The 19469-nt window shown below is 37.0% G+C and overlaps 1 protein-coding gene across 2 annotated transcripts in view; it reads left to right on the plus strand.

Annotated features, from left to right (window-relative positions):
* Positions 1–18521, plus strand: part of LOC134806060 (protein tramtrack, beta isoform) — a 552198-nt gene extending 533677 nt beyond the window's left edge. Inside the window, exon 5 of one of the 2 annotated variants that reach the window (XM_063779294.1) lies at positions 18217–18521. In XM_063779294.1, coding sequence (XP_063635364.1) covers positions 18217–18506 — 290 coding nt within the window. In that variant the 3' untranslated portion in view covers positions 18507–18521. Of the gene's footprint in view, positions 1–486; positions 735–18216 lie in introns of those variants that run through there. The other variant, XM_063779314.1, reaches the window with a different exon arrangement.
* Positions 18522–19469: the final 948 nt, after the last annotated feature.

Raw genomic sequence — 19469 nt, forward strand, 5'->3', positions numbered from 1 at the left:
ACTGACATACAACTTTTTATGCTATATGTTATCTTAATTTGTAAGTATCAAATTATGTAAAATCGTCTTCCTCATTGCAGTTTTTTCCTTGCATTCATGCCAAAATTACCAAGAAACCTTGAATATGATAATTGACTCTTATTTATTAGTACAGAATGACAAATGTGTGTAAATTAATATACAATGTATATATCTATCTCTGTACGAGTATAATCTACATGAACATACCATCAATCAAATGAACAGCACCCCTGGCCTATGTGCCAGAGTTGCCAGACATCTCGCGGACGAGATAAATTACCTATATCTTTCTTACTAATTACAGTTGAAAAGAAAGGTCTTCTATAGGTCTATCTCTACCTACTAATTACTCGGTAAGTTATGGTATTACGCAAATGACGGTTCCGTGTATCTAGTCCGGTGATGGTAAAGTAAGAAAATGACGTTAGAACTTCATAAGATTCTAAAAGCCTCTTGCTATTTCAGTGTCCTACAAACTGTCAAAGCGGGGTAATCGTCAGCTGGTCGTGGACGGGTACTCGTTCTCCGCGCGACCAGAGATAAACGGGAAAGTACGATGGTACTGCTCCACACACGTCCCGCACGGGTGTAAGGCAATCATTTACACCGTAGGGAATGTAGTTGTGTCTATGAAGAACGAACACAATCATGGTTTTCGGAAAACAGTCAGTGAAATGAGGAGTGAAGAATTAAATTATACCGATTATAACTAGCCATGTAATGTTGTAATAAGCCATTTGTTTAAACGCTAAATTGCATTCAATTTATAACGTACGATAAAACACTGCTATTGAAATTAAACTTATATTATATTGTACGTAGGTACTTAAGTAACTTAATTTGTAAGTATCTAATTAAATTCGTCTTACTCATTGCAGAGTTTTTCTTCCATTTATCTTCTCTGAACCAAGAAACCTTTAATATAATAATTTTCTCTCGTATTATACGGAATGACTTTGACGGTGTGATTACTCTAAAATGTATATATATCTGAATAATGTAAGTAAATTCCATCAATCAAATGAGGTAAGTACTCGGTCGGTAAATTACGGTTCCATTAATCTAATCTGTTGTTGTAAAAGTAATAAAATGACGTTGGAACTTGTAAAGGATTCTAAAAGCCCCTTTCGATTGCAGTGTCCTACTCCTACAAACTATCGAAGCGGGGTAACCGTCAGCTAGTCGTCGACGGACACACGTTCTCCGCGCGACCAGAGAGACACGGGAAAGTACGGTGGTACTGCTCCCACCATGCGACTCACAAGTGCAAAGCTCACTTGTATACCGTGAATGATGAGCTTGTCAAATGTGATAATATCCATAATCATGATACATTCTTAGGGATTACGGTGCGGGACTCTTTCACATTAGCCAAAGAGTAGGTATTGACGTAAAAAAATACTTTTAAAAAATAACTAACATATTGTAAATAACTACTTATTTAGATTCGGTTTAAGCTAACTTGATTTTAATATCACAGAGCGTGGAAGTGTTATTTTAAACGTCAATTGTCTATGAAATCATGTGACGTTTTAAAATAATTGTTCCACGCTCTGCGCTATCTAGCTCGCTGCAGAGTTAGCTTGGACGGACTCTATCGAGAAATATGTCGTCTGTTATGTATGCGCGTCTACGAAAAAATAGGGGGAGAGTTGACAGTATTGTGCTGACTACATGTAAAATAATTATATTATATCGAGTGAGTGAAGAAAAGATCCTCATACTTACATATTATTCCGAAACAGTGTACAATGTACATGTCTATAACGTATACGTGGGCCATACTGAAAATTTCTGATACCTATATGAGACGACTTATTTTTTCTAAGTGGCCAGTCCAGGAATTTTCAGTATGCCCTAAGTAGCTTAAGTATAACTTATACATAGCTTATACTTAGACTAGGTTTAAGCTAAAAATAATAATAAAGAGGAAGTTACATGGAATCGGTGCTAGAAAACAGTAAATGCATACTTACAAGAATTTGTTAATAAACCTTTTTTAAACTACAATCCGTGTTTTTTGTATAATTGCAATTTAAGAATTTTAGCATAATTGTATATACTGCATTCAGACGCGACATCTTAAACAGTTTATGATCATGCAACCTTTGTTTTTTTTTTTTTTTTTGCTAAATAAACTACTTTAAGTAATACGTACAATCTGAACTATAATCACATTGTTTCAGCACATTTCATTATATCAAGAAGAGGGAAGCGTCTACTCATATACAATGGGTACGCCTACTATGGGAACCCACAGCCAGGTGCCGTCAAAATACGATGGCGGTGTTCAACTCACCAGAGAAGATTTGGGTGCCTAGCTGTTGTTTACACTTTAGAGGATACAATTGTGTCTGTAAAAGGAGCTCATAATCACGAGGCGAGAGATCTGAATAATCCTATCTTTTCTTATCCGAACGAATTTATATGCTGAAATAGATGTCAAATAATAAAGAAAAAGTGACCGAGCTCTCCGGCGGTGGCCGCGGCCGGAATGGAATCGGCGTATTCAGCATACGCGGCCAACGTCCTGACCACACTAGAACACTCGACCACGGCGGTACCCATCCCAAATTCTCGAGTACCTAGGTATCAGTGGCGGATTTGCCTTAAAGCCCCGGGCCTAGGGCGGGAAGACATTAGGAGCGGCAGCAAGGCGATAGTCTATAATTATTACTTAATATAAGTACCTACTAAGTATTATGACGGTAGACTAAACTATTTAAATCATCACTATTGCTATTAGTCTCCGGCCGTTGGTAATGTTGGTATGGAGATTTACTCCATATACCGTTTTTTGTTGACAGGATTTTAAATATTATAATACCTCTACCAAAATACATTTTGACTGTTTTAAAACCCGTTCATTAAAATGACCTCTATAAGTGTTTTTTTAATAAAGTTCTCTCAATTAGCCTTGATTGTTGCTTATTTAATTCGTTACAGTGCAGTTCATAATGTCAGGAAGAGGCAAGCGTCAACTAGTATTCGACGGGTTCACCTACTACGCGAAACCCCGCGACGGAGCCCATAAACTACGATGGTGTTGCTCGACCCACCAACGACGACATGGTTGCAGAGCCGAAATTTATACTTATAAGGACGTGATAATTTCTGTGAAAGGACCGCATAACCATGAAGCGCGTTATCCGAAATTAGAGAACTGGCCTATATAGGACGGATTATTTTAGCTAAATACAATACCTACTTACTTAAAAAAACTTACTTAAGTAGGTATGTTTTTGCCAGATGTATATCTATTTATTTGTAAATAGTGCCTTTGAAATATAAATTATTTAGGTAAAATGTAATTTTGATCCGTTGGTTTTGCAATACAATACTTTTTAATGAATACTTATTCATCGTTTAGTGTGCCCTTTAAAAAATTATATTGTGTTGTATATTTAGCTGCGTAAATAACAGTATTATCTTCATTACTGTTGTTATTTTTTGTAAAATTTATTTATACTCGTTGTTTATTTATTTCTTTTGTTTGTATATTCATGAAGAAAATCTTACTTTTAATTGGTTACAGTGCAATATATAAAATCAAGGAGAGGCAAGCGTCTACTAGTATACAAGGGGTTTACCTATTACTCGAAACCTCGACCGGGTAAAGATGTCAGTCAAGATAAGCTGCGATGGTGTTGCAGCACTAGCCAACGTCAACATGGATGTGTAGCGACTGTTTATACATTGGACGACCAATTTCTGTGCATGAAAGGGAGTCATAATCATAAATTTCGTAATGTTTATAGGCGTACCTAGTAACAACCTCAAATAAAATAAATATCTTTACTATAAATACCTATTTATATTTTCAACTATACACCTACCTTTCTACTCGGATATCTACTTTTCTACTCGTATTATTTAGCTTTATTTTATCTACTTACAATAAACTCTTAAAACTACACCACACTACACTTTTTACAGCGCAATTCGTAATGTCAAGAAGAGGCAAACGTCTCCTAGTACACAACGGGTTTACCTACTACTCGCGACCGACAACCTCCTCGAAGCTACGGTGGTGTTGCTCGACACACCAGTCTCTTGGATGTAATGCTATTATCTACACGTTTGAAGATCAAATACTGTCTGTTAAAGGGAAACACAGTCATAAGCCACGAGTTATGGATTTCTAGTCATTAATAGACGGCTTTTTGAATTGGTACCAAGGACATTTATAAGTTTTAAGGCTTTTAAAAGTGGGCTTGGGGCTGTATCAGACTATTTCGATTATAAAATACGATTGCTTTCAAATACGAGTGAAATGGAACGATACAAAAATAACGAGTGACTTTATTTTTGTAAAGAATTTCAAGGTGACAATAAATTAAATTGTTTTGTTTACCTGGTTTTCTATTATGTAAATCTCCCAGTGCGCAAAAAATAGTGTAACTGTCCCAATTGTTGCCACCTTCAAGCTTCAGTATTCCGAGAAATTGAGGTGACAATCGTGCTGACTCATTTTACAATATTTGCTTTAACAGTTTTACATATAATCTTCCAAATTCAACTTGTGAATTTCGTTTTCAGCTACCTTCACTACATCAAGGAGGGGAAAGCGCCTACTAGTATACGACGGATACACCTACTACGCTAGATCAGAGTCCAAGCAGAGCGGTAAAGTGCGGTGGTGTTGCTCCACCAACGCCGCCTTAGGATGCACGGCCACTATTTACACATTCGAGAACGTATTATTATCAGTGAGAAGCACTCATAATCATGTCTCGCGAGGGTGTTCTATATATGAATAATGACTGCAATAATAAGAAGAAAATGTCTACTAGTAGACATCATTCATCTACTACGCAAGATCATGTACCGCAAGGATGTCCTATGTAGTTTAATACTATGCAATACGATACAGTATAATATCACGAATATACGATTTATCTCGAAAGAGAAAGTTCCTAGTTTACTAAACGAAATCGCAATCGCAGGCTGCACTTTTGAGTACATAGATAGCACATAGCGAATCTGTATGAAATTATTGTAAGGTTGCTGCAATAGGTAGGTACTTATGTTGTATTTTATGTATGATAGAGCTATTTATTAGAATATTAAAATTTCCAAAAATGTACGGTCATTTTCAATTCTCCGCACGGTCCTCATCTCTGAAATACTCTACACTTTAACCGGTTATAGCATAAGTACCGATGGCTTCAACAAGTAAAAAGAGAATATTGTCTACAAATCAATGTGTAATCTGACAATCTGCTGAAGAAAATCAACAATTTTTTTTGTTATACTTAGCAAAATCCTAATCATTTGCAAAGTTGAATAGGTATCTATTTATAGTATGTGGCCATAGAAACTCTGTGATAAAACAACGCAACTTTGTATCTGGGTTTGTTAGAACTGTCTCGAGGAGTTTAAGTTGCCTGTTGAAAGAAAAATACAGTCAGCGATGAGAGCTTGTATCAGAAATTAAATTTTTGACCAAATACTTTTATTTTTCAGCTACTTTCACCATGTCTCAAAGAGGGAAACGTCTCCTAGTATACGAAGGCTTCACTTACTACCAGCGAGCGACGCGCGGGGGCAAAGTGCGATGGTGCTGTTCGACCCGTGCGCCGACCAGATGCTGCGCCGCAGTTTATACGATCGACGATCAAGTAGTGTCAGTGAGCAACTCGCATAACCATGTGGCGAGGTACTCTAATGAGTATCTTGATACTCGATACATAAAGTGGTGAGCCGTACGTCACACGATATCGTGTCGATCAAGTAGTGTCAGTGAGCAACTCGCATAACCATTATGGCGAAGTTTTTCAAAACATGGAAATTATGATACTGATACCATTGGAATTTTCATAAAACGATTTACGTAAGGTCATGTGAGTTAAGAAAAACTGGACTGAGCTCGAATATGTCAGTGTCAAACTCGTGGTAAGGATATATTATACATAGTATGAGAATTCGCTACAAGTGTTTCTCTTGCCCCAATGTTTATTTTACCCAATCTTACCTTATTAACCTTACCTATCATAATATATATTTACTAATTACATTATACCGTTTTTTAGTGATATTCACCACATCTCAACGGGGAAAACGTCAAATAATGCACAACGGGTACACGTTCTACAAGAAATCGGCGACCAGCTATGGTAAAACCCGCTGGCGTTGCTCGACTCATGAGCCTTTAGGATGTAAAGCAACTATATACACCCTGGACAAAACAGTTCTCTCTGTGCGCTGTACTCACAATCACCCGCCGAAAGATACTAAGATCTAGCCATGCGAACTTTGCACAAACTTGGCAGTAAGAATGCATACATATGAGCTCCATATTGTCGAAAAGTGACACAATATTTAACAAAAAGATAAAATTGTTACTCATAGAAAAAGCTTACTACTCAATTGACGAATTCATAGAGTCTATGCGAAATGATCATTGATTTGTAACATTGGGTATATTAATTTATTCTCTTTATTCATTTCTCATCTTAAGTTAGGTTATTTTATAATATGAATATAAAAGTAAAATATAAAAACACTTACAAAACCATAAAAATTAATATAAACACATTATAAAAAACCTAACCTAGGGTGCCGCCAGCGGCGGGGCAAGGCCCAAGCTACCGGTGGTCAGGGCTGCAGAGAGAGGAACCGGCGGACTATCCGCGCCGTGTCCAAGATCACCGCCTTCTGCATCTGACCCTTGATCCAACCACCTAGCGAGAGTCTCTCAAGGTCTCTCTTAATGTATTATTATTAATAATATTTTTAAATATTAGAACCGAATGACTTGTAAAATGTACTTATTTTACCAATAAAGATCTGTATATCTGTATAGTACTTGGCATGAAAACATAGCATGGTCTGACTCTAGCTGGAATTTGGATCTGTTGTGACCATAGTAAAACAGCATAAAAAATATTTTCTAAATAATGATAAGTAGTTTTTTCTTTTCCGAAAGAAGAATATGTATGCAGGAGTGCTAAGCCAATGATTATGTTGACTGAACCAATGGTGGTGCGTCAAACATTTTTGCAAACGAGCCGGACTAAGCCGGAGCTAACTTGGCTTTCCTTTTCTTTATGATCTGTAGAAACAGTGCTCAACTCTGTATGAAAACTTGGCAAGCTGGTGGAAATCGAGTTCTAAGGCCGCCTTATACACACTCATATGATGCCTAATTTTTATTTTAATGCTATAAAGTGCAAGTGGTTGTTGGTTTCCAAACGGAGAAAGTAAAATATTAAGTACACTTTTACTTTTTTGTCATTTTTATTTAATAATTAAATAACAGTTAGGTACGTAAAAAATGTAGTTATACTCTTCGTTTAAGCTTTCTTAACCTTTTCGTAAATCTAAGGAATATGAAGCGATTTATTAAGATTATACTTAAATATTTACGTATGTTTAATTTTTTTAAAGGTAATAGTTCTACAATATATATACTTGCATAAATTAAAAAAAATCTTATATCTGCTACCCAAAGCGATAAAACCGCCTGTAATGTTGTTACCTCTTTGTTTATATTTCTCAACATGTGTTGTATAAACAAGACCATATAATTTTCCTTTATTTTCAGTTTTCTTCACAAACTCCCTTAAAGGTAACCGTCTCTTAGTATACCACGGCTTTACGCACTACCAGAGACCGTTGTCCAATGGCAAATCAAGATGGCGGTGTTCCACACACGAGCGGCGCGGATGTCGAGCCACCATACACACGTTCGGAGATGAACTGGTGGCGCTCTGGGGAGAACATAATCATGAACCTGTCAGGCAAGATCATGGAATTTAGCGACATCTACCGTAAGAGTTTTACACTTCTGAAACGGGTACTGGAGCTCCAAGTCATATCGAAAATTCACCAGTAACGATACGCCATACTAAATTGTTTTTCTCAAAAATGGACGGCAAAGTCGACTTTGCCGTTTAAAAAATAGGTTGCGAAGCGCGTAGTTTATGGTCAGTCAAAAATTAAAAAGTTAAAAACATTGCAGTCTCGATTTTGGGACTGCAATGTTGCATACAAATTCCATTATTTGTCGAGTTCCAAACTTTTTAAAAGTTGAAATGGCCATATCAAATGAAGGCACAGGCCCATTAAACAGCCAAACAGATGATTAGTACCGCGACTATTTAGCTGTCTCAAATAGGTTGGCGTATTTTCTGCAGAAAAATACACTTCTATTTTTTTATTAAAAAAATAAAAAGGCGGCAAAGCTAATTTTTTCAATTGTTTCTACTTTTTTCTGTGAAAATATATACGTAAGAAAGTTGCTTTTGTAAAATATTTCTATGATATTTATATTTCTTGCACCATTTTTGAGAAAAGCACTATATATGACTCGGCTGGAAGGCTACTTGCTGGCTTCGGATTCAATTAAACGGACTCCCAAGGTCGTCCGTTTAAAACGAATCCTCAACCTGCAAGTAGCTACTTCCGAGCCTCGACAATAATGTACTATTTGTATCCAGCAGAAATTAATTCGCCAGTTCGGAGACGAATTGGTGGCTTTCAAGAAAGAACATAACCATAAAACTGGCAGGAAGACCATGGAAAGATCATGTTGCATAAGTAAAGCGAAATCTTGGATAGTTTTTAGTTATTTATTTTAATAGATTTATTTAAGTATGTTTAAATTTAGGTTGTATAAGTTAGGTAAGTACTTAATGCTGTTATTTGTTATTTCCGTTTATTTATTATGTTATATTAATATATACCTATACGAAAGTTAAACCTGTATTTATCCAAAATAAATGTTAAATTAAAACTCAGTATACAATTGCACTTGATTGATGTGAATTACATTTTTTGAAGTGAAAACTTCTTTAGCGGCGCTGAGCACTTTTTGAGGTGGGGAAAAAATGATAGACTCGGGACAGCGTAACGCGAAGGCGTCTCTCCTCTCTTTCGACCGCACGGCGAAAATGTATGCCTGAGCCGGCTGTTTCATGTAGGCGGCGCAGGGCGCTTGCGTGACTTATGTCATGTGTGACGGATAATGTTATTCACCAAAGAACTTTAGTCATAACGTATCATAATTAGGTCAATTATTTAAAACTGGACTTTTATATTAAGTAATAAAGCTCAATGTTCTAATCTTGTACGGGCTGAAATACGAGGATCTCACAGTTACATTGTAACTTTATATCACTCCAATATAATACAATAATTCAATAAAGTCTCATCTTGATGAAATCGCTAATAAAAGTGAACTCTAGTACTGGTGAATAAAACTCAAAATATCATGACCAAATATATTTAGATGCGAGTTCTGCAAGGTAACTTTACAATTTCTATTCGAATTTTTAACAATTAACGCTACAAATTTAAGTTCACTGGCCAGCAATTTCGGAACTAAAGTTTTTCAATAGAAAGGAGGATGGGTCAATTATACATAGTGCTGCAAACATTTTGGACTAGTTATTGAGTTTTCACTTCTGTCGGCACTCCCGGAGTGCAACCCGTTGTTTTTTTTTTAATATACATTGTATCGTAATGGATCGTCACTCAGTATACAATTTTTTCCCTTACATGTTTTTGTTATCACACATTGGCAAGATGATGTCATCTTTTGTAGATGCTTGTTGCGGCGCTTGTGGGTTTATGGGGTCGCCGTTAATGGCTATAAAGTCCTGTAGTAAAGCGGCATTGCAATAGATTGTAAAAACTTATTCGATTGATTTTTAAATTTCAAATAAGTCACAAGTGCTACCTTTATCGATATCGATCAATATAGGATGCCTTCTCTTCCTTCTTCATCTTCCTATAATTATGAACTTTTCCAATTTCAGTGTCATTCACAAGCTCAATAAGAGGCAAACGTCTCCTAGTATACGCCGGATACAGATACTACCAACGACCAGCATTGACTACCGGTAAAGTACGGTGGCGGTGTTCCACTCACGAACGTCGCGGTTGCCGAGCGGCGGTTCTCACCGCAGACGACTGTTTAGTGTCGGTCAAGGGTAGTCATGACCATGCACCAGTGGTTAAGAAACCTAAAAGTAAGATTACCTTGAAGCGAGCTATGCGGTAACCTGTTCTACAGAATTAAATGTTGTTTGAAATAGATCATAAATTAAATCTGATCTGAAATAGAGAATATTTCTTGACGCAACTATAGTGTAACGCATGTAAGAAGTTAAAAGTAGGTTCCTACTGAAATTGATTTCTGTACAAAAAAATATTTTTAAAACTGTACACATGTATTGGTATGAATACATCTTTTCAAATAAAATAAAATTGACTTACACTTATGCGTTTCCAGTTTTGTATTTGTCAAACCTGAGTACCTATATTTATTTTATAAGTATTGCACACTTTTTACTCCAGAGGAATCCCCGGTCATATTTGTTGCCTTACTTCATTCACATCTTGTATTATTTTCTGCAATATTATCCTTTTATGATGAATATTGTGGTTGCCAAATTAATAATACCGTCTAATAATTCTTAATTTCAATGTATTTCAACGTCACATTTATAAGGGAAAGCTTACCTATCCTATCATAGGACGGGTTCAAATACTACCAAAAAGGCACGGTGGCGCTGCTCTACTCACGATGGGGAGCTACCATTCACCCCACTGATAACCAATTGGTGTTCGTCAAGAACAGTCATTGAAGGCTATGAAGTCTATGATGATTGGAAGATGATATTTTTTGTATGTTCACTCAGAAGCATCGTATTATTTATTTATTTATTTATTTAAAAGGTGCTTGCTCTTAGCTTCTATCGACATTAATAAATATTTTCCTATTTCAGTGTCATTCACAAGCTCAGCGAGGGGAAACCGTCTCCTAGTATTTGCTGGATACACATACTACCGGCGACCATCAACTAGCGGTAAAGTTCATTGGCGGTGTTCTACACACGAACCCCGCGGTTGTCGCGCGTCAGTTCTCACGGTAGACGACAATTTAGTGGCGGTCAAGGGTAGTCATAATCATCCACCTATGGTTAAGAAACCTAATAGTAAGATTACCTTGAAGCGTGTAATGCACCATTATCCTTTTTTACAGAGTTAAATGTTGTCATCTGATCTGAAGTAGTGAATATTTCTTGACACAACTATTTTGTGATGTGACGCACATTATGTAACATAAACATAATTTCTATTACTCATTTTCTAACAATAAATGATTTGTATTTTGTATTTGGTTTTATTATGTTTCATATACTTTAAATTATACATTTAATGTCAAAACTTACTAGAGAGACCCAAAACCTAATGTAAAAAATAATGTTAAATAGAAATTTAAATTACGAGTAGGTACTGACATTTTTTATGATATAGGAGGCAAACGAGCAGACGAATCGCCTGATGGTAAGCGATTATCGCAGCCCATGGACACCTGCAACACCAAAGAGGTAGTAAGTGCGTTGCCGGTTTTGAGATGGGATTACGCTTGTTTCCTGAAGGTCGTATCGGTCCGGAAATACCGTGAGAATAAGAGTGAGAAGCTTCCAAAAGTATGTTTGCAAGTTTGTTTTCGGTCCTAACTCTTATATAATAACTAACTCGACCTACTACAGTACTGACTATGCTCATATTTGCTGTCTAGCTTCAAAATGGCGGCGATTAGCATCTTGACTTTTTGTTCCTGCAGCAACATGGAGGCTGCTAAACTAAAAAAAACATTCTTACCGTACCTATAATAATTCTTAATTTCAGTGTATTTCACAACGTCACATAAGGGAAAGCGACTCCTATCATACGACGGATTTACCTACTACCAAAAGGAGTCGGGTGTTAAGGTGCGGTGGCGCTGCTCTACACACGAGCCGCGAGGATGCCGAGCTACCATTCACACTATAGAGGACCAATTGGTGTTCGTCAAGAATTATCATAATCATTGATGGCTATAAACTCTGTGATAATTGATGAATATAATCTAAAAAAATCTTTGTGATAAACGCAACGTCGGGATGTAGATATTTTAAATTCAATACACGCGATACCTACTATCCGTTTCTATAGTTTTGTTTCATAAATAACTATTGTCGTAACTGAAGGCAATATTAAGTTGTTTTTTGTTATTTTTTATATTTTGCGTCTCTTCCTCGACTTTACACAGTTGTAAATGAATATTATTTTTATATTTTTTTAGTTAGGTAGTAGTACCTACGGTCTGCCGTTCCTGCGGTCTGCTGTCCTTGTTCGGCTGTCTGTCGTGAATGGTATTTTTAACCGACTTCAATTTCATAGAAGGAGGAGGTTCTGTATTCGGTTGTGGCTATTTTTTTTTTTTCTATGTACGTTCACCGATTACTCCGACATCCGTAGTCCGATTTGAGTAATTCTTTTTTTGTTTGAAAGGAGCTACCTCCGAGTTGGTCCCATTTTAATTTGGTTCTGTTCTGATGATGGGATCCATGAGGAATTGAGGGAACTCCTCAATTTTTAAAGGCACATGCATGGTGTTTTGGGCGTTTTCTTAAGCAACTCGAGCATTTTCTCCCGAAAACCACTAATTTGATGAAGTAGACCTGATGATGATGATTATTTTGATGATAATGATGATGATTTCTTTAAATGTAAGTATTTTCACCGATTACTCCGGCACCTGTGATCCGATTTGAGTAATTCTTTTTTTGTTTGGAAGAAGTTACCTCCAAGGTGTTTCCGTATTATTTTTGGTTCTGGTCTGATGATGGAATCCATGAGGAATTGAGGGAACTCCTCAATTTTTAAAGGCACGTGTTAAGTGATTTCGGGGTTTTCTAAAGTAACTCGAGCATTTGCTTCCGAAAACCACCAATTTGATATACTGCAACTGTAGCCTTACCACGAGTTTGACATTGACATATTCGCTAACGTCTTATGCATCTAAATGTAACTTTTTATGCATCTCGCTCACACTAAGGTTAGTACGAGCGAGATGCATAGGAAGTAAGTTACACACATGCTAGCGAATATATCAATGTCAAACTCGTGGTAAGCTGGTAAGGCTACTGATCGGGGGTTAGGGTTAGGAGTTAAGGGGTCAGAGATTAACGGGTCGGGGAATGGCGGTTGAAGGGTTGCTGGTTCAGGATCGAGGGGTTCCTGGATCAGGGGTTGATGTGCTGTGAGGTTGAGTGATCGGGGGGCTGAGGGATTGGGTCAATGGCGGGGCGGGCGGATGGATTTAGTTGACAGGAATTATAATTTCCCAGACGGACTCGAGAAAATTCCTGGTTCAGGGTCGAGGGGTTCCTGGATCAGGGGTTGATGCGCTGTGAGGTTGAGTGATCGGGGCGTTGAGGGATTGGGCCAGTGGCGGGGCGGAGGATGGATTTAGTGTAGTTGTGACAGGAATTATAATTTCCCAGACGGACTCGAGAAAATTCCTGATTACATACATATTTATTAAAGTAATAGGTACACGAATTTAGTGTTAAACATGATCTTGTTTTTCATTCATGCGTCGCGCTCTTAACAATGCGTTAAAACTAAAAATGGAAAAATAAAAACTTTTTACAAAAAAAAGCAAACCGACTTCAAAAAGGATGAAATAAAATATTATCCTTTTTGAAGTCTATGCGTTACCAACTGATATGTTTGAAGTCGGTGCCAAGCCAAGTAGTAGCAATACCAGTCAAAATAATCAGCTTTATGGCTAAAAATCCCATTAGAACTGCACTAATAAGTATTACAAATGTGTAAGTAATTTTGTCTGCCTCTTTGTCGCCTTTTCAAGGCTAAACAACTGAACCGCTTTAGGTGAAATTTGGCAAGAAGGTAAATTTCTTAAATTGTTTTATATTTTGAAATGTAGTCCTCTGGATAAGGGACGGGAAATTACTCAGTCCCAATCTCACACTTGCGTGCTATAGACTGTTCGAGCATTAGTAAGAAATGCTCTTTAAAAAATACGACGAAAAAAAATGCATTGGATTTCCACTAATGTGCCGACAAACATGGTACAGACTGCGCCAAGAAGGTTTGATCGTGTGTTCTGAGGTGTGTTCTTAAGCCTCCTCCACACTCGTGCGCGAATCGCGGCGCAAAGCCGCGAACGCGAGTGTGGAGTCCTGAACGCAGACCTGCGAAATCGACTCCACACTCGCGTTCGCGGCTTCGCCCGCGATTCACGCGCATAGTCTGGAGGGGGCTTTAGATACAATCGACGTCAAAGATATATTTACACTTTTGCACCTTACTCCTTTGTAATAAGGCGAAAAGTGTAAACATATTTTTAACGTCGACTGTACCTACAGAAAGTACGTTCATTGTCGTCGTGTAAGGCAATCCAACGTAGGTACATCCTTATCGAATCGCACCAAAATCATGGTATGCTTCAAAATTTGGCTTGGCACCGACTTCAAACATATCAGTTGGTAACGCATAGACTTCAAAAAGGATAATATTTTATTTCATCCTTTTTGAAGTCGGTTTGCTTTTTTTTGTAAAAAGTTTTTATATCCTGTGATCGTCGTGTCAAATTTTGAATTTAAATGTCGGTCGTTCCAAATATGTATGTCAATCAGCCAGTCGCTCAGTCGGTCTATGTTAGGTCGCTACGGAGGTTGGAGCCATGACAGGTAGTTTATTTCTATTTATTTTTCAGTGTATTTCACAAGCATCTCCTACTAGTATACGACTGTTTTACCTACTATCTAAAGAAGGCCAAACTTAACCTTTTCGACGCCATGTCAAACACAAAAGCTGTCACGCGGACGCCACGTCACCGAAGTGTCAAAACTGAAATTGAACTTTATGCATATGCACGTAGGTCTATGTTGCTCTGTGGTTTGTGACCGATTAATCAGTCTTTGGCGTTGAACCTGCGGTGCGGATATATCGGTCATTGGCGTCCAAAAGGTTAAGGCCCTGTGGTGTTGCTCTACATACGAACGTCGCAGATGTCAAGCCACCATCAGCCATTTTTTCATTGTATAAGTGTTCACATTTAGGATTTTTTTATTCTATAAAATTATGTGATATTGTATTTACTTTTTTGTCTTTATCTGATTAGTAAAATATATTCATTCTTCAGTGTATTTCACAACGTCCCGAACGGGCAAGCGTCTCCTAGTGTACGACGGGTTCACCTACTACCAAAAGAATGCAACCATCAAGACGCGTTGGTGTTGCTCCACGCACGAACGCCGCGGATGTCGAGCCGCCGTCTACACAGTTGACGACCAATTGGTGGCCGTCAAAAATACTCCTCATAATCATGATAGGCCATAGGCCCGAATGGACAAGTGCCTCCTGTGATATCACGGGTTCATCTACTTCCAAAAAAAGGTATTAAATCAAATCAAAATAGATTTATTGGTTAAGAAAGGCCCATATATCTTACAGACTAACAAACATAATAATTATAACCTTACCTTGCAAGTATTTTATTTGAATCTTAGAAACTTTTGTTAAGGCGCGGTTGCGCTACTACACGACCAACGAACAGTTGATGTTCGTAAGAAGTTCTCATAAGATAGACCATCAACTTCAGTGTAGTTTTGAAGTTAGTTTAATTGACTTAGTTTCACTGTAACCAAAATAGTTTTAGATTATGTATTTTGATGACAATAAAATTACATGTTAATGTTTGTAGGATGAATTTCATTATTTACATTATTCACGATGGAGCATGTTGCGTATGTTTCTATTGATCAAAATAATATAAGGACCGTATTGCTTATTATGGGTACAGATAAAACTGTTATATGGTCTAACTGTTGACGTGTGTATTGTTTTGTATTACTATGTTCTTAAGGTATGATCTGGGGGTATTTTTAAGCCATATCTGATATAAGAAGGTTTTACATTTATTTTATTTTAGGGACTTTATGATGATTTTAATACCGTCTAGCAAATATAATTTGGACAAGCCTATCGAGCTTAATTTGAGACAATTTTACCGATTCCTTGGTACGATTTAAAGAAACAAAAGGTTAATATGCTGCCAAAATATGCCATCTAAGTGTCTTTTTCATGATTGCTCAATTGAACATCCACAGAATAAATGTGGTGAATTTTTTTTATCTTTGCATGAAAACGACTTTTTACGCAATTTTTTGGATTCCCGTCAATTTATGACGCAAGCGAAATGAGGGAAACAGCTAAAAGAATCTACCGAAATCCAAAGCCTAACGGACATTCATGTCTTTTAACCATGGCTAGAGCAGGCCGATAGGAACGCTCCATGATGGTTATATTGTATACCTAAGTCGGGGTTGTCGTAAGTAACATGCCATATTCTCTAAAAGGCCACCATGCACAGATCCAAAACTTTTTTTCCAACTAAAAGAAATGATTAGACTCTGCCCAGATGTTTCGCTTTACGAATCATATATAATTGCTGTTTACATAGTACGATTTTTTTTGTGTAATATCTCGTCTTGTTCGCAAACCGCAAATTTTCTTGTAGTATTTGTCCAAAATCGTTGCAGTTACTCGGGAGGATTAGGTAAATATTGTCCAAACCATATGCTTTACGTGATCTCCCAGGACGAAAAGTTACTTATTATTAAAGCACTAATTAAACTATATGTGTAATTTTTTAATAAAAATATAATACCAGAAAAAACGCTTAAGTAAAGTTGTACCCATAATAAACGATACAGTCCTTACAATATACTTATCTAAAAAATTGCTAAGTGTCAAGCGAAGATGTCATCGTGGTTGTCATAGGTGCTCACAACCATGAGGCACCAGGATATCGGTTACCGCCATTGTCGAAATACCGAATTTCGAGTTCGTCACTGTCACTCCAATAACGCAAGGGCAACAGGGGGTCTAGCCAAGATGCAAAATGTAAATACATAAACGCCGAACTAAAAGAAAAAATGTGGGATGACAGATGAATAGAGAAGTCACGTAATCATTTTCATACATATCTTTGCTTTGGATTGGCGTTTTCTATCAACGATTGCCACTTGGCTAGTCGCCAGAGTATCCGTATACGCCTTTTGAATTTTTATGTTTACTTTTCAGTTTCATGCTAGTCTTAAATATTAAATACAATATTTAATGTTTTTTTTATTTATACTATATTAACTAAGGGCTCCATTTTTAAAATGAAAATTTCCTTTGTTTCGTGTGAAATTTCCGAGAACTTTTCCAGCTTTTTGGAACCTTTCCGCAACTTGCACATCCACCTAATTTTCCCGAATACTAGGTATAGAACTGGCCGGATTTCTGGCAAATTTTGTGAAAACTGCCTAATATTACGGATGGTAGATGTTAACATTGTTAACTCTCCCATCTAACATCTTAACTACAAGCAGGTAATATTGTGTGATAGATAGTTCACAAGTTAGTTACTTACTTACATAGTTACTTATATTTTCAGTTTATTTCAAAAGATCCCGTAAGGGCAAGCGACTACTGATATACAAAGGGTTCAGCCACTTTGAGAAAAAGAAGCAAGGCGTCAAAGGATGGTGGAGTTGTTCAAAACAGCAGACGTTGAAGTGCCGCGCGTCCCTTTGTACAATTGATGATGAGATTGTTAGGGTCAAGGATATACACAACCATGAGCCTAATGAAATGATTTTTAAATAATTTGAGAAACGGATTCAAAAACTGTCACTGAAGGTTGTTGTGTAATGACTGTAATGTATTATACCTCACAGCAATTTTTTTGGCGGGAACGATAACGATTTTGTTTTCAAGGCACAGCGCGGTGCACTTTTATCAAACACTTGAGACCAAACGCTGGCGTTTTGAATATTAAGGAGGAAATTTATTGTATATAGACTATGCGTAAATTATGAGCCGTTGAATCTAAGAACGCTGATTGCCCTTGACGAGGCAAAAAAACGTTTGTAGGTTCAAAGTTTTTAACACCGGTCGAGCCTATTTAGGTTTTTACGTTTGCGTTTTTTTATGTATAAGAGACTTCAAAGGGATATTTCTCCATGTTTGGTGTTTTTTAATTAAGTTTCTTTATTAAAGTATGAATTCTAGTAAAAGGTTGTTTCATTGATTACTGACAATTTGTTCCAATGGATATTGAATTAGAATGAATTGTACTTATTACCTTAAACTGTCTTTCCGTTTATTTCCTAAACCTACAACTTGTTGATATGCAAGAGCGGGGCTTCCTGATACAGGTATTGCTAACTTAACAGGAAATCCCAACCTTTAACTTTTTAATGTAATAATTATTGGTCAAATCAATAATTTTTCATTATTTCTTCAATTTTATAATCTTAGGAATACCAATTAGGTACAGTTTTCAAACACCGTATATAATTTATGCTATGAATATTAGTAACATAATTTATTTTTCAGTCCGTTTCGTCAGATCTAAGCGTGGCAAGCCTCTCCTCGTATACCACGGATTCACCTTCTACCAAAAATCGTGTCGGAACAATAAAATACGCTGGGTGTGTTCCAACCAGCAGAGCATGAGGTGCAACGCGGCAGTGTGCACGTTGGGCGACGGCGAAAACCAGGAGATACTGGGGGTTAAGGGCTCTCATAATCATGATGTACCCGCACATATAGAAGGTTATGGATATACAGTGGAATCCGTTTATTATGACTCCGCTTATACTGGCCAACCGCTTACTATGACGTAATTACTGTGCGAAATTTGGTTTTCATATAAAATTCTTTGTGACAAAGTCGGATAAAATGACTTCGCTTATAGTGACAAATCGCTTATTATGACCTATAAATCCCATTTTTATGAAATTATGTCCGGTTATACTGACACATTCGCTGGTTTTTGTGGCCATCCCCATGATCCCCATCACGTCTCTCTCTGTGAGGACTTTGGTGCGTGCGGTGTTTTAGTTTTGATTCTCAGTGACAAGGTTAGTAAAATTCATCTCTGACAGAAGATTTGGAGATTAATTTGGAAAAAAATAACAAAAATAAGAAGTTAATCAACTATGCTTTATATGACATCCGCTTAGTATGACGGATTTGTCACTTCCCTTCGATGTCATTATAAGCGGATTCTACTGTATGTGACTTGTCGTTTTAAATGCGATAAGTGATTAACAAGTGCAAAATTTGCGGGGTTTGTTTCAACTTTCCAACCAGCAAAGCAGCAACGCATCAGTGTGCATGATCAGCGACAGTGAAAACGAGGAGATACGGAGAAGGACATACAAAAGGTTATGGACGTTATAGGGGCGATGATTGATTAGTAGGTTCATGGTTCGGCAGATTTTGGCGCAGAGAAACGCGAAATTCATGGGTTATAACCACCAGAGCGGTTTTTTTGGAAGTAGAGACAAGTGCGTAATAGCAAATATAGAATAGAAAAGATCAGACATCTACAGGAAAAAATCTTACTGCATGTGCATAAAAAATTATAACAAGTTACCGGACAAATGAAAAGAATTACCAGAAATAATCTTTAAGAAAGAACTTACTAAGTGGTTAATTAATAAATGTTTTTACGGTGTAAAGGAATTCCTATTAGATTAAAATCGTAGGTATTACTTTTAATTTATATTTGTTTGTGACTATTATGTATTAATTGAAATTTGGTAATTTGACATATAAATTGTAACATGATGTATTTTCTATTT

Source organism: Cydia splendana, chromosome 2 (assembly GCF_910591565.1).
Source record: "Cydia splendana chromosome 2, ilCydSple1.2, whole genome shotgun sequence".
Taxonomy (NCBI): domain Eukaryota; kingdom Metazoa; phylum Arthropoda; class Insecta; order Lepidoptera; family Tortricidae; genus Cydia; species Cydia splendana.